The sequence below is a fragment of the Helicoverpa armigera genome, chromosome 13 (genome assembly GCF_030705265.1).
Source record: "Helicoverpa armigera isolate CAAS_96S chromosome 13, ASM3070526v1, whole genome shotgun sequence".
NCBI lineage: Eukaryota > Metazoa > Arthropoda > Insecta > Lepidoptera > Noctuidae > Helicoverpa > Helicoverpa armigera.
In genome coordinates this window covers 11,741,911-11,757,832 of record NC_087132.1, presented here as the reverse complement: position 1 = coordinate 11,757,832, position 15,922 = coordinate 11,741,911, and the positions used below count along the sequence as shown (strand labels likewise).

The following is a 15,922-nucleotide window of genomic DNA, read 5'->3' as shown; positions in this document are numbered from 1 at the left end:
CCATCATAATAAGCCGTTTTCGTCGTAGAGTCGAGCGAAAAACTGTAATGCCGTTCTAGTGCTAGACATCAACATACAGCCTAGCCGTATAGTAGAATAGTAAAATAGTGGAACTACAGCAGACCTGTATGCCGTTCTTCTCCTCGAGCCGAGAGATCCATATGAGTGCCTGTCCCTGCGGGTCCACTGCTAGAGGCCAGCGAGTCGCGCGGACTACTATGATGCCGTTTTCAGCGCTGAAGTTGTCGTCTGCAAAATGAGGGAAATTCTATTGATATCTGGAAGTGGTCCTAAGCCGAGATCAACAAAGAAAAAAAAATACAGATGAATAATGGGGCGTTAGGAAATAAACCATAAAAATGACAACATCTCTCAACGGAAAATGCCGTTTCCGGCAACATTTTTGCTAGTGTAAGGCTCCAAACTTAATATCCCTTGCTACTAAAAGTACGAAATAAATGACTGGGAAATAATTTTCGACATTAGGTATGGATATTTTTGGCTTTAGGTTAAATGTAACTAAAATAACTCCACATAGATGTTGTGTCGAGCTAACCAGGCAATCCCATGTAATTCCAATCTCTTAGCGTGGCATCATCCAACAAGAACTTCTTCATGCTAAGATCCATAGTCACCGGCAGAGATTCGTTACACACCTATAGTGTAGATCAGTATTAATATTCGGGGCCACACGGGGAAGTACAGGCTTATTCCAATTAAAAAATTAACGACACGCAAACATACTAAGAAATCGAAATTATGATTTTCGAAAGGCATTTGGGTCATACACAATAGTATTTCCTTATATTGACCTGTCGGCGCTGCGAGATTGTTCGAAAGAGTTACCGCGGCCCCGGTAGATAAAAGGCTTCAGAAGGAACATAGTGGGTTATAGTCAATAAGCGTCTGACACTCCGTCACGCTGCTAACTTGCAAGGGGGCAATAAAACGCTGATTATGAATGACACACAAAAAACTTTCTTACCTCTAAGAACCAGTCGTCCATAAGAGCTTCTCTATACTCCGACACGAATGGTCCGAGATAGGCCACGAAGCCAGTGGCGATCAGACAGTCGCCAGGCAGATTGTCAAACTCCTTGTCCAGGCGTTCCACTGTCATCTCCCAGCGTTCCTTCTCACCTGGGAAAGTCGAGAGTGTATTTGTTATGAAAGACATTATTGAAAATCGTCATCAATTTCGTCATGGAGTTTTGAAGTTACGTTTCTGAAAATAGGTATGTAACCTTTCTTTTTAAAGTCGGTCAAGCACAATATCTATTAGGTTTTTGAATAACCGGTATTTTTAGCAGACAGGTCATTAAATATAATAATAGCATGTGCAAACAAGTCAGGTATAATTTTCAGATAACTCGTTTTGGATTAACTTATCATCATCTCCCGAGCCTTTTCCCAACTATGTTGGGGTCGGCTTCCAGTCTCACCGGATTCAGCTTTGTACCAGTATTTTACAAGGAGCGACTGCCTGTCTGACCAGAGGCTCGGGAGATGTTGGTGATGGTTCTTACCAGATAACCCGGTGATCAGCGCCTCCGCCCTCTCCAGCTTGAGCTGCAGCATCCTGGACCTCCTCTCAAGTTCCTCTTTCTGCGCCACCTTCTCATCATACTCGCGCTGCAGCCGCGCGATCATCTCGCTGAGCTCGCGCAGCTTGGCACGAGCTTCTGCCAGGATCTGCTGCTTCATGCGAAGGGATTCTAAGGCTTCTTCTAGACGCTCCTTCTTGGGTTTCACGATTCTGGTGTCAGATTATTGAGGTTAATTTCAGATTTTTTTATTTTAAATTATGGTTAGCTCGCTGTGTTATATCAAAACGCAAGAATAAAACGCAAACGGAAGTACATAACAACGATGACCATGACCATAATTTTTTTGGAATGAAATATGTACAAACACTGCCGTTTGATCTTCAATATTAACCAGATCAAAGGAGCCTGAATATCTAAAAAGTTTACTAGTAGACCTCCGTTCACCACAACCCTGCATTGCATACTAAGTCCATTGCAAAAACTGCACTTAAAACCCCTCACGACCATATCAAAAGCATAATACTCACTTGAAGATCTTGCCATATTTCTCGATGGCCCTCACCCAGAGACATAAAGACTTTGCAGCCGAAGACACAGTGCCCACAATTTCTGGATCGAAGTCAGGCTTGACGGTGTAAGTGCCGATTTTCTTCAGCGTCTTATCTGATATGTTATCCTTGTCGAAGTCACGAAGTCGGTCTAGGAAGTATTGGTCGCCAAGCTGGCGTTTCGCCTCGGCCCATGTTGGTTCTTTCTGGAGTTTCGTTAATTTTCTTGTAAGATTCTGAATATTTTGGTTTTAATACTCAATCTACATAGATGTGCGTTTGTAAAAATCCGTGTACGCAAAAATGTTTTAAAAAAATGCATGATTATCCAAATAGGTAATGCTGAGCGCTTGAACACACTGCTTTTTAGTTTTAGATAATTTTTAATAGGTTATTTTTTATTGTACATATGATTAAATATGTTTGTTGTTTAGAAATCTGTGTAGAGAAATGAGGGACTATAACAGAAAATGTATATCAAAGTTTTCAGCCAGTGATGATAATGGAATACTCTTTAGTGTTTACCTGAAGCAATATAAGCACAGCTTCCAACACCATCTCGACCTTCTGCGGCGGCTTCGCGTACGACTTCACTTCAGTGATGTCCTTCTTGTTCAAAGCGTCCAAAGCCTACGATAAATTAAGCGCTATTATATTATTATTTATTTATTTAAAAGTTGTAGTAAAGAATAAGTCTCCTCTAGAGTATAAGTCTGTGGGTTCGATCCCAGGTCAGGCATGTACCAATGCAACTTTTCTATGTTTGCATGTACTTTCTGAGTATATCTTGGACACCAATTACTGTTTCGGAGGGCACCTTAAACTGAAGGTCCCGGTTGTCATTTAACATCTTTCGCAGTCTTACCAAGGGGTATTTTGGGTTGCCTGGGTAACTGAGTTGAGCATCAGCTAACCTCCAACCTCCGACCCTTGAACCCCTGCAGCCTTAGGTTTTACCTTGAAGGAGCCACTCCTTCCAGCGCCGGCATGGCAGCGGCCAGGTCCCTCATGGCGGCATCAGCCAGCTTCTTGCACTGCACCTCTTCCTCCATGGTCTTCCAACTCCTGACCTATAAGGTCTCTACCTTGATGGCCTCTTCCAGCGCCGGCATGGCAGCAGCCAGGTCCATCAGGGCGGCATCAGCCAGCTTCTTGCACTGCACCTCTTCCTCCATGGTCTTCTTACTCCTGAACCCCTGCAGCCTTAGGTCTTACCTTGATGGCCTCTTCCAGCGCCGGCATGGCAGCAGCCAGGTCCCTCATGGCGGCATCAGCCAGCTTCTTGCACTGCACCTCTTCCTCCATGGTCTTCTTACTCCTGAACCCCTGCAGCCTTAGGTCTTACCTTGATGGCCTCTTCCAGCGCCGGCATGGCAGCAGCCAGGTCCCTCATGGCGGCATCAGCCAGCTTCTTGCACTGCACCTCTTCCTCCATGGTCTTCTTACTCCTGAACCCCTGCAGCCTTAGGTCTTACCTTGATGGCCTCTTCCAGTGCCGGCATGGCAGCAGCCAGGTCTCTCATGGCGGCATCAGCCAGCTTCTTGCACTGCACTTCTTCCTCCATGGTCTTCTTACTCCTGGCTGCGACACTGCGCTGCTGTTCATCAGCATTGCGTTGTTGTACATTGATGACGCCCATGTATTCTATGCACTGTTCTGTGTAGAGGCCCACTTGGACCTATGGGATAAGACAATAACACCGGTTATTGTGACTTCCTAAAAAAGAAAAGGTTCTCCCTGATTTTTTTACCAGTTTATTATAATACCTACGATGATGTTAATGACGACGATGATAATGATGACGGCGAGGATGATAATGATCATAACGATGAAGATCATGACGATGGCGACAATCATGATGGTGATGATAACGACGATGATGATGACAATGATGATGATGACGATGATGACAATGACGATGAGGTTGATGATGACAATGATCATGATGATGATGACGACCATGATAATAATGATGATGACGTTTCTGTCGGTTTGGTCCATACCTGTGCCTCGGCGAGTTCTTCTGACATCTGTCCGACGAGTTTGGTGGTCTCCTCCACCTTGCCGAGTCCGTTGCGCAGCTTGTTGGCTTGCAGAGCTATCTCATAGCGTTTCATCTTCAGCATTCTGATGCAAATATTAATAAAATTGAAACTTTGTCGGAAATTACTCGATAAAAGAAAGAAATTACGTCAAGGATGCTACTTTCTAAAGTCATATTATAGATGTTTAACTGCAACAGTAGCGTTATTACATAGTCTTTTGTCTATTATGAACCGGAAGTTGCCAACTTCGGACTTGATAAACATAGCTATACAAACAAATGTACAATAAGTCAAATAACTAACTCGTACCTGAAAATCTCGTAAGAGACTACTGCGCCAAAATGCAGGTGTTCAGGGAACGAGGAACGATACCAGCTCCGCCCTTATACGCCTTCATTGGAACCCGCCCGGTTGGGGTGAAAAAAGGATCAGTTACGAGTCAACTAATCTGTTACGTACCTACTCCTTTGACCTTCATGGAAGCATCTGACATACGTGCATTATATATTTTCCTTACTCCGTAGTTTAAAGTAATTCGAAGTTAAAACTCACTCCTTATACCCGGCGACGAGCTCTAGATAGTTGGTGGGCGTGACGTAGTTGGTCCGACGCATCTCCTGCCACATCTTCAGCGAGTAGCGGCCCACGGACGAATGGATCAGCGACATGATGGACGCCACCGACGCACGGAGGATGTCTTCGCGGCTTTCGATTAAGGATTCCATACGTCGCACCTGTGATTATATAAAGGGACTTTGATATTTAAAAAATAACAGTGTCGAGATAAATCGTCGAAGAACAAGAGGGCGCCCCAAGACCAGATGGCGGGACGTAGTGTCGAAAGACTTGAAAGAGTGCCAGGTGTCCGAGAGCGACGTTACGGATGAAGCGAGCGAATTGGAGAAGAAAAATAAGGAAAGCTGACCCCACCACCATGTGGGAAGCATAGCAGGAAAGAGACAGAGTGTGGAGATAAATGTTTGGTTCCGTACCTCAAAGGAAGAAATGGAACCTTTATTTGTACCAACAGAAATCGCTAGAGCAGACTAACTGAGAATAGCAGCGTTTTTTGAAGTCCTGACGGTCAATTCACTCATTTTGACGCCATCAAAAGGGAAAAGAAAACAAAGTATTCCACTTATTTTAGTCTTCCTGTGTTGAAAAGAGGAGTAACCCCGAAAAAGTTATATTATACAATCATTTTTTTCTTGTATAAGCTGTTCGCAATCTTTTATTGAGCTACTAATACTACTAATCCTAATGTTGAACTACTGATAATCACCCTGGGTCCAGTGATGGAGGCCAGCAGCTCGACGCCGTGCAGGAAGCGGTAGGCCACCTCCAGCAGCGCTTCTCGCGGCCACTCCAAGAACCAGTTGGTGGTCGTAGCGTTGATCAGAGCTGGGTACTGACGGATGCGGTTCCTGGGATAAACGAACGGGTTCGAAAATGAATATCCAAAACAAGCAGCTATATGGCCAGGGTCAAATCGTAGATATTTGTTTACTACGAAGATAATAAATATGGCTTTTTATTAACACACATTCGTCTACGAGAAACAAACTATACGAAAAGATTTATTTTTTCGCCCCCAGTCTCTCGATCGATTTCCTTCCTAAACGCGGAAACTGAATACGAACAACTTAAGACTGTTTTTTTTTTCTTGTTACAGCTTATTTATTTATTTTATATACAGCTAACGCCTATCCACTTTTATCAACACCTTACAGTTTTTCGTAACCTTACAAATAAATAAAAATATTTTCACACTTCCCCACCATCTCCGATCAGACTCCTTCATCATAAGCATACCTGAACTCCTCCCCAATAGGGCTGAAGCACAGCACAATGTGCAGGTTACTCCTGACTCTCTCCAGCAGGAACAGGTACACCACCTCGTTGGTCTGCATCAGGTTCGCGGCCTTCATTGGTTTCTCTAGAGCTGACTTTATCTGAAAAGCAGAGTAAATAGCGTTACCTTATATAAACAAGCTTCCGCCCGCGGTTTCATCTGTGTGCCAAGATATCTCATAAGCTGCCGTAGCAGGATGATGGCAAAAACTCCTATGTCAGTTTCCCTGGTCCTAGCTACCTCACCTCTCAATTTTCAGCTTTAGCGATCCAGCCATTCTTGAGTTATAACACGACTTTCTTTTATATTTTTACGTAGATATCAGGGCATTGGTTAGATGACTAGGTCAAAATTAAATTACGTTGTATTCATTTCGTAAAGCATCTCAAAATAATGTGACTTTCATTTAATGGAATAATTGATTTAATATTTTTATTGATAAGCTAAATAAGTATACAGTTTGACGTGAAAATCTGTGACGTCATAGCTCGCGTTTTCATACATATTGCAACGCTATGCAATATGTAAAGTGCAATGTGTAAAGCGACTGTTTCTGACAGCTCAATAAAAGTTCTGAATTTGACTACTTGGAAACTACTTATGTAAGCAAACATAATTAATTATTCCATTTGACCTTATTTCAAATCATTAATAGTCGCTAATTTGATTACAACTACCGGCAAAGTTTGACATTTGGTTGAATATAGTTTCTCAATTGACTTAACATCACGTTTATAAAAATAACAGACTCTGCTTAAAAGCGGCCATTCGTGTTCGGACCATCGTTGAGTTAAGTGCTCTCATAATTGTGTGCGTGTGTTACTAAGTGTTGTGCCTATTTATGATTGTGTTGAACAATAAACCTAAGAATTATACAAGTGTGTTGTTATTTCGAATCACTTTGTCAGTCACATTGACAAAGGATTTGGTGGCGTTTAACACTTACATCTTCAAACTCATCAGGCTTATAAAGGTTGGTGATCTCCCCGCTGCTGAGCAGGTTGTTGATGATCTCCGTGAAGCATTCGTCAGCTATCTGCGTGTCGGAGAATATGAACGTTGTCTTCTTGTGGTCTACGCCGCAACCGGTGTATAGGATCTGGTTATGGGAAGATGTTGCTATAAATGGGATTTCTATAAGCGAATTTTTATTTTGGGTAGAAATTGTAAAGATTGATTCAGCTGAAATTGCTAAATAATTTGTCTAGCATTTTCTCAAGTATATTGCGGTCGGCTTTCAGTCTCACCAGATGCAACTGAGTACCAGTGTTTTATATCGAGCGATTATTTATCTGAACTCTTCAACCCAGTTACCTGCACCATCTAATACTCCTTTGTAACAATGTATGTCAGACTTTCTGGCTTGATATAAAAATTTGAAACCGACTTTACAGTGCCTTTCAAAATATGGTGGAACTCGTCATAACAAGATGGTCTCATTAACGTCGTTCAGACCATTTAAAGATTTATAAAAATAGATAACAGAGAATGATACTGTTTCCACGGAAATGGTACTAACCTTCAAGTCCTCTCTAAAGTCCTTGAGTCCATACGTTTTAGTGACGACGACGGTGAAAGAATTGTACTCGCAGATGTATGTCGCCAAACGAGTCAGGCACGTACGACCGGAACCACCTGGAATTCAATACAATGATTTCGTTCTCGAGGTGATTTGGTTTTTTGGGAGAATTGAGGGGTTTTGAAATGAAGAATATTTTTATGCATCAAGTAACGACGAAACACACATACATACACATAACTCTGATAAGAGTTCAAGTAAATGATAAACCACACATGTAACCCATCCTATATGGTAAAAAGTACTCTAGCGTAGAGGTACAAGGAGACCTGACCCCAGCTAAATGGAGTAGAGGGGTGGTCAATAAAAAAAAGCTATGAATATGACTAAACAGCAGCCAGCGCTGCATTTACAAATAGTACACCACTCGGCGAGTACATGAAACACGGTTCAATTTGTGATCTGTGTATCTTCGGTTGAGTCGAATTGCCGTCCCGCGAGATTGAGATTCTCCGGTGTGAACGCTTAACATAAACGTAGCCGGCTTTTTTCCTTCGAGAACAACCGCCATGGCCGCAACTGACCCTGGAAGTAAATGATTATTATTATATAAGTGTTGTGACGAACCGATGCCGACGCAGAGCATGTTGCCCCTCGGCTGCGAGATGACGCGCACGATGCGGCAGATGTGCTCGATGGCGTCCTTGAACAGCACCAAGTCCATCTTCACCACGCCCGGGCAGCTGTTGTACTCCTCCATCTGGTTTGTTATGTATCTGAGGACCAAAGATGGTGAGTTACCATTGTAAGTTTATAGAAGGACAACATTCTTTCATGGCATTAGACTATACAAAAAATCTAATGGTAATCAGGTCTTCAAGTCTGACAGCCAGTTTCTTCATCAAACGTAAAAGCCAAAGTAATGTTATAAAGTAAAAGTAACGGTCAAATTCGTTTTTCTATTAGTTTTGCCTTGAAAAAACCAATTTAACCATTACTTTTACTTTACGACATTACTTTGGCTTTTACGTTTGATGAAGAAACTGGCTGTAACGAGCTTGGAAACTTAATGTAAAAAACGAGCAGTAAACCTTCACGGCGTCAGATAAAGGAGATGAAAAAATATTTGATTGTGACAGTGGTCAACAGCAGTTTGTGTCTTTATACATATACATTAATGTATTTGTTTTTGGATAACATATGTTTTGGACGGCGGAATCTTGGCTTCACAGCACGTGGAACTAAAACTAACTTCCTACTTATGTATACCCTGTAGGAATGTTTTAGAAAGTGATCGGTACTAACTTGCGCAACGCATCAGGGTCATTCATATCGTCATACACCTCATAAGGGTTGAGGAAGTGTCCGAAGAGCGGCGGACTCTTGGAAGGACAGAGAGCGTGGAAGGTCAGCTCGAAGTGCTTACCCAGCATGTCGCCGATGTGGTTCATGAACCAGTCGCGGTCTCTGGAAGAGATATTTAATAAATAAATATCGACACTGTCACACACGGTCGGCTAGTCCCATGGTAAGCTACGCCCATGACCGCGACCAACAACAGATAATCTACATATACATGACTTGTGTGTAATTCGGTACTTTGGGTATTTTGTTCAGTACATTGCATATAATAACACCCAGACCACAGCCAACCAGCAGGCTCATCACACAAATGTTGACGGTACCGGGAAGCGAAGCCTAGTCCCAGTCAGTCGGGAGTCAGTCGAGTTCGGCAGCCCGGCCAACGAGGTATCAAATAAATAATTGTTCTATAGGAAATATCTACACGATAAGTCACAAAAAAAGGTTATACCGACTATAAACTTACTTCTCTTCCGTGAGTCGATCGCAGAACACTCGGAAGCATTCGTGTATCCAGAGGCGTAGGAATCTCGCCTTGGTGTTCGTGTAATCTTTGTTGCTTCGCAGGAGACCCTGAGAATGTCATATACAATATCTCAATTTTAAAACCAACAGTCTGCAAGACCTAAGTAAATGTGCACGGGTCGATAGATCAAGGGTAAGCAACGCTTGGCACGGTTGGTAGCTGGGTTGAGGAGGTCAGATAGGCAATCACTCCATTTAAAACACTCACTGATAATTAGCTGCACCCAGTTAGACTGGAAGCCGTCGCTTGGGAAAAGCCTTGGCAAATAAATTTACAAGACCCAAAATAACTACCTACTCGGTAGTAATTATTTTTCCCAAAACCACCCAAAATAACTACATACTCGGTACTCGGTACCTACTCGGTAGTTATTTTGGGTCTTGTTGGGTCGTTTCGAAAGATCTACTTATAAATTACGAAAAAACATAGATACTCCTATATATCCTAGAACTAATAGATTAACTATTCTTGTAGGAGAATGACCTTGTACAGCCTACCTGGAATATCTTGGAGATATCTCTCAAGTTGAACAGGTAGTGCATCTTGCTGGGGGTAGGCAGGAGCTTCGCCACGATGTTGTTGAACATGTCTATTGTCGCTATCAGCACCGTTTTACCTGTTAGTCAATCAATAAATTAAAAAACGTGTCTACAAGTTGGTATTTAAGATTATATCAAGACCAGTTGCTGTCCACGAATATGGAAATGATCTGAATGAATGATGATCTAGAATAAATGAACAAAGTTTGCAGTCCTCAAACGTGAAAAATATGTACGCCTTTTGCCTAAGGGTGCTTACATAAAGAAACAGGTTACCGGTACAGACAAACCTATACGGGTAGGTACCGATCAGTGCAGGTATAATATTTCAATACAATCATATTGAAACAGAAACAGGTTTACCTGTTTCTTTATAAGTGAGTGAATAGGATTGTATTGAAATATTATACCTGCACTGATCGGTACCTACCCGTACAGGTTTTTCTGTACCAATAACCTGCTTCTTTATGTAAGCACCCTAACTTAGGAGTTTTAAGAACCGCTAAAGAGTGTAGTCTTCAACATAACATGGTCTTCTCTATGAATTCTTGCAGGTGCTGTCCCAGCATGGTGCCGAAGATCATGAAGAGCTCTTTCCGCCTACAGGACATCCAAAAAACAAAATTTCTGGACAGTCCTCTTACCAACAGATTTGGTTTCCTCATCGAACTCCTGTAGATGCTGGCCCAGCATGGTGCCGAAGATCTTGACGAGCTGCTGCTGCGTGGGCGAGGGCAGGTAGAAGGCGTGGAAGCACGACAGCAGCCGCGCCGGCAGTGGCGACCGCGCCCCGCCCGGCGGGCCTGCTGCGCCGCATAGCACCATGTTCTGGGTATGGCCAAATTATGCGTGTGTTGTAATTGGTGACAAATATAAGATACGTCAAAAGGTGCATGATAATTTGTTTGTCAATCATTACCTCGTGGAAGTTTGTCTCATTTTTTAGCACAGAACATAGTTATTCTCCTCATCAGACCATGGTCTCCTTGACAGAATAAGATGCTTTCCATGCCTGAGTAAGCACTTAGTTTATTTGCTCCTAATCCAATTTCAAGTTTTATTGTACTACTATGACAGTGACAGATAGACAATCTGAACCTGCATATAGCAACACTTTTAGACGAAAATAATATCCCCCTTTAGAGCTTATTACCGTGCCTATCAATTGCGAAATTACAACTGCAATGCTAAATAAACAGAAGTATCTATACCTTGACGTTCTTCCGCCACTGTTTAGCCCTATCGAACCAGTACCCGTAGTCGTGCCAGAGCCGCACCAGCTCCAGCGGCGGTTGGGAGCCGTAGTAGTCGCGAACAGGCATGTTAATGTCGTCCATGAATGCTATCATCTTCTTGCCTGAAGAAAATTAAGTCTTCTTGATATTGGCCTACTTTTGGGACATATGCTACCAGACCATACTGGATGGTCCACAATCACACGGTAGAGACACAAAAGGAAAGAAAGAATTTCCAAAGATAAAACTTAATTCTAAAGAAATCTCCTACAGTATACCTGCGAAAGTAAAACCGAACAAGAACTACATCAGGCAATATTGGAAAAAAACGATAATACTTTACTGGACAGGGCTTATTCGATTCGATGGTCTTGATATTTTCAGGGAAAAATTGTTTACTATAAAATTCTATTCGAAACATTTTTCAGCTTTTTTTTTGGTGGGACATCATCTTATGTCTTACCAAACTCTTACTGACTAACACCAATCGTTGTCCTTCAGAAGCCCTTTATATACCAGAGCCGCGGTAACTAACAATCCTGAAGTATTACAAGTTCTTACCTCCAGCTGGCACATAGTTCCCTTTAGTCCTTTTCTCTAACCTGGACTCAATAATATCTTGCACGTTAGCCGCCGTGGTTTGCGCCGACATGTTGATAACTTGTGTGCTGTACCTGTGAAGCAACATGTGGGATGCTTTATTTCCACAAGGGATTTAAATCTTCTGTATTTAGTTAATTGTAGAAAAGACTCTAATTCGATACCAAGTTAAAAATTTGTTACAAGAGAAAAACCGTATGTTTTCTGAAGTCCGTTAAGTGGATTGGAAATAATTATGAAGACTCCTCAATGCAACAAATTTTGTCTGCTGCAACTGATGCTGATCTTACCTCCTTCAGCGGAAGGAGTATTTTACTAACTTCGGACCAAAATAAGTAAATATTTCTACAACTTACTTGCTAGGATCCAACATATTCAGGGTCCCCTGGATAAGGAAAGTCTTGCCGGTGCCGGTAGGACCTCCTACCAGCACACCATACCCGGCTTTTAGCATCTCGAGAGCTACCACCTGAACGCGGATGAACTCCATTGTGGGGACCAAGATGGAGTGGAAACCGGTGCTGGAAGGAACGTCAAACTTACGCTATCACACTAGCGGATTTTGTAGGGCGTATATGCTCAGTTTTAGCGACACAGAGTGTCAGACAATCCGAAAAGAAAAAAAATTGAAAGCTAGAGGTGAATTACATTTCTTTTGTTGTACCTACTATTGGTTCCAGGCATCATCTTTCAAGAGCGAACAATTCTACTGCCCAATCCATTTCAGATGGATTTAAGAAGAACCTGCATATTGTAACAAAACTACTAACAGTTCGGGAAGGGGAGTTAAGATATTAAGCTTCGTAATAATTGGTTAAACTTCACCATTACTGAGTACTCACGCAGGATTAAACCTCCAGTTATCAGGCAACTTTTCTTCCCAGGGTTTGAACTGCTGCAGCCTCTCGTCCACAAAGTAGTCGTACACTGTATCCTTAAGTGGGAAGATGCCCTCGTGTTCCCGGATCCAGTTGTCCAGCTTCCGACGTGGTTCATCTTCTAAGGTCGCACATACTGACCAGATCATCCTATGGAAATAAAACTCGTATTGGCTCCTACACAAACTTAGATTAAATAATGTTAATTGTTTTTTTTTTTTCAGCAAATCGAGATATAGATATGGGTTTAATGAATTATTATGGGCAAAATATCCAAAAAAAAAACAGACTAGAATAAACATTTGTTTTTATTCCAATGTTTGAGTCTGAAAGTTCCTTCAAAAGTCGCCTTCATCCAGGTCCAAAGAAGGCATATAAGGGCGTAAACAGTAACGTTATGGCACCTCCGCTAGTCTTTTTTTTCTCCGCGGTCAGGCCACCGAAAAACACAGTCACCCAAAAAAAACAACCAGTTCTTAAACACTTACGCGAACAGGAACCTCATTTTCGCCAAGCCCTCGATATCAGTCTGTTCGTCAGGCAGGGCTGGAGCTGGCTCCGGCAGCAGCGACAGCAGGCGGCACAGGCACCGCACACCTGTCAACTCCTGGCCCCGCACTGACTCACCCTCACGGAGGTATAGGCGTTTGAGTTCGAGGACTGGAGTTAGGATTGAAAGGAAGAAGCGGCGGAGCTATGGGGGAAAAAGGGACAAGTAGCGTTTTCAGTATTTCCAAATTCCTACTTTTTTAACGAAAAAATCACGGTTTTTGAAGCATGAAAAAAGTCACCGTAAAGCCTCTTATTGACTGACGTTGTATTGCCATCAAAAATCTACGGTAATTTTACCTATGTAAGCACGGAGGTAAGTTTTATGTGGCTCAAGTATGGCTCAATAAAAAAGTGCCGTGAACTAGCTTAATAAACTAAATACACCACGTTGACGCGCAATTTTGCTCGCAAAACAAGACTGACCGATAGCTCAAGACACTTGGCAGCGTCCGAAGCAGTAATGATAAGAATGTAATTTCGTTTACGTAACACCTAAAACCTAAACAATAAGTAATAAAATCAAACCAGAATCTCACCATCTCCCTATAATCAGCGTAATCAATAGTCTCCAGCCAGGAGTTGACGAAAGGCCACCAGCCCCAGTCCTTGTAATCATTGTACACCATGCCGTTACGAGACACGGTGGCTGGGGAGGCCACTGCCAAGTCCAGGGTCTCAATCAATAAGGTTACCTAGGAAATGAGGGAACTTTTGATGGTTAAAAGGTCAGAGAATAAAGACTTTTCAAAGATTTTCGGGCTTCCACACAAAACTGTGAACTCGCATCGCATCGAGTCGCAGTTTTGTGTGGGAGCTCTGAAAGGTCACATACAATTTTACGTATTTTACTTAGGTCAAAAATCAAGAGGCCGACCTAAAACGATATGGAAGAATTCAGTGTTGAAGTGACTGAAGATATAGAGCAAAGTGAAAAATCAGGAAAACTGGTAGTTAAGATAAAAAAGTGGCAATGATACCTACAGCTACAACAATAAATAGGTATGAATATTTTAGACTCAAGCTGACCTGTGAAGGCATTGATATTCTCTCGCTGTTGACCAGAGTCAATAGCTTGTTGTCATCCATCACAGAGTTGAGGTTCTCAATCCATATAGCGTCCACAGGACCATCGAATATTATCCACTTACTGTCCGGAGACTCATCTGTGTGATAAACCTATTATAGTGAATGTCGCAAGGACTTTACTTGAACAAGATGTTAGAAACTATGGGTCCAATTTTAAGAATTAGTTCAGAGTTAGTTATCGAAGAAGATTATAAGCTACTTTTTATCCAGGAGGACCAAGTAATTCTCACAGGACGTGGGTGAAAAGCCGCTGGCGGAAGCTAATCTTTTATAAATACCGTGTAGGATTAATAGCCTAACTACTCACGAAAGGCTTTAATTTTGCGATATTTCCGGCATACAAAATGAACAAAATCGTTGAATGAAAGAATCCTACTGAATTTCGTTAAGGCTGATGTCCTAATGAATGATGTACATGAAGATAGCACGCTTATAAGGCTTATTTTCTTCAATTGCTGAATGGAAATTAGCGAAACCCACTCACCCTGACAGGTAGTCCTCATGATAGAAGACAGGACGCCATCCTTCCATTCTCCGGTAGCCAAGTTGTATTCCCCATACAGTTCGCCCAGGGTCAAAGCCTTAGGGTTCATAGGGAAGGTGTGGACCACCTCGAACCCTGGCTGCTTCTCATTGTGTAAGCGCGTGATGGTCAGAGCTAGCATCCTCCAGGACACGGATTTTGCAGTGTTTGTGTCTCCGAGAAGGATGCTTGAGTGACGGGAATTCTGGGTGGAAGGATATTTGATTACTGACTGACAGAAAATTAATTCTTAATGCTTGTTTTGCTCTTTCGAAATATATCGACCCCTGAGAGGATCATAGAAAAAGCTACAGGCTACAAGAAGCCGTGCAGTTTAAAGATAACTGAGTTTTATATCCAAATGCAAATATTGACATTCGCATAGTTACAGTAGAACACTTTCACGGAGACAGAAATAAGCAGCGAATTAATTAAACATTGGAAAGCCATTCATACAAACACTGAAGAATCATCATTTCTCGAGCCTTTTCCCAACGATGTTGAGGTCGGCCAGTCTAACTTGGCTAGTTTCTAGTCTATCCGGACGCAGCTGAGTACCAGTGTATTCGAAAACAATGAATATTTTCTTAGAGTAGAACATTCATAACTTAATAAAACAAACCTTCGTCTCATAAGTCTGTATAACTTTGTGCAGAGCTGCCTTAACCGGCTGCAGACCAGCCAGCCTCATCTCCGCAGTAATAGCCGTCTCCAATAGCTCATAGTCCAGGGTCGGTATCTCCACGTCAGGGAATATATCCTGCATGATGCCGTCGAAGAGAGGCACGTCTTTAGCCGTGAGCCGGGCCACGTTCATGTCTCGCATGGCTAGAATTACCATCTGAAATGGGGAGTTTTATCCAAACTAATATTATAAATGCGAAAGTAACTCTGACTGTCTGTCTGTCTGTCTTTTCTTCACGCTAAACTACTGAATCGATTTGTGTGACATTTGGTACAGACATAGTTTTGAGATTGAGAAAGGACAAAGTATAGCTTTTATTATAAACAAATAAAAATAAAATTTATTTCGGACATCAGCGCCATCTATTGCTCAAACCAAAAATCTGCCGAAAGTCACTATTCCATGCGAACGAAGTCGCGGGCAA

At 42.3% G+C, this 15,922-nt stretch overlaps 1 protein-coding gene across 1 annotated transcript in view; it reads right to left on the bottom strand.

Annotated features, from left to right (window-relative positions):
- Window positions 1-15,922, bottom strand: part of LOC110381280 (dynein axonemal heavy chain 2) — a 52,299-nt gene that overhangs the window by 15,226 nt on the left and 21,151 nt on the right. Inside the window, exons 35-61 of the mRNA XM_064037538.1 lie at window positions 15,436-15,654; window positions 14,775-15,018; window positions 14,231-14,367; window positions 13,741-13,896; window positions 13,141-13,346; window positions 12,617-12,802; window positions 12,131-12,295; window positions 11,736-11,848; window positions 11,151-11,296; window positions 10,584-10,767; window positions 9,898-10,016; window positions 9,341-9,447; window positions 8,818-8,979; window positions 8,140-8,288; window positions 7,513-7,628; window positions 6,940-7,092; window positions 5,954-6,093; window positions 5,424-5,565; window positions 4,694-4,875; window positions 4,100-4,223; window positions 3,571-3,774; window positions 2,621-2,725; window positions 2,075-2,301; window positions 1,527-1,756; window positions 986-1,140; window positions 557-656; window positions 125-249 (exon numbers count right to left, since the gene is read on the bottom strand). Of these exons, the coding sequence (XP_063893608.1) occupies window positions 125-249; window positions 557-656; window positions 986-1,140; window positions 1,527-1,756; window positions 2,075-2,301; window positions 2,621-2,725; window positions 3,571-3,774; window positions 4,100-4,223; window positions 4,694-4,875; window positions 5,424-5,565; window positions 5,954-6,093; window positions 6,940-7,092; window positions 7,513-7,628; window positions 8,140-8,288; window positions 8,818-8,979; window positions 9,341-9,447; window positions 9,898-10,016; window positions 10,584-10,767; window positions 11,151-11,296; window positions 11,736-11,848; window positions 12,131-12,295; window positions 12,617-12,802; window positions 13,141-13,346; window positions 13,741-13,896; window positions 14,231-14,367; window positions 14,775-15,018; window positions 15,436-15,654 (4,296 nt within the window). The remainder of the gene's footprint in view (window positions 1-124; window positions 250-556; window positions 657-985; window positions 1,141-1,526; window positions 1,757-2,074; window positions 2,302-2,620; window positions 2,726-3,570; window positions 3,775-4,099; window positions 4,224-4,693; window positions 4,876-5,423; window positions 5,566-5,953; window positions 6,094-6,939; window positions 7,093-7,512; window positions 7,629-8,139; window positions 8,289-8,817; window positions 8,980-9,340; window positions 9,448-9,897; window positions 10,017-10,583; window positions 10,768-11,150; window positions 11,297-11,735; window positions 11,849-12,130; window positions 12,296-12,616; window positions 12,803-13,140; window positions 13,347-13,740; window positions 13,897-14,230; window positions 14,368-14,774; window positions 15,019-15,435; window positions 15,655-15,922) is intronic.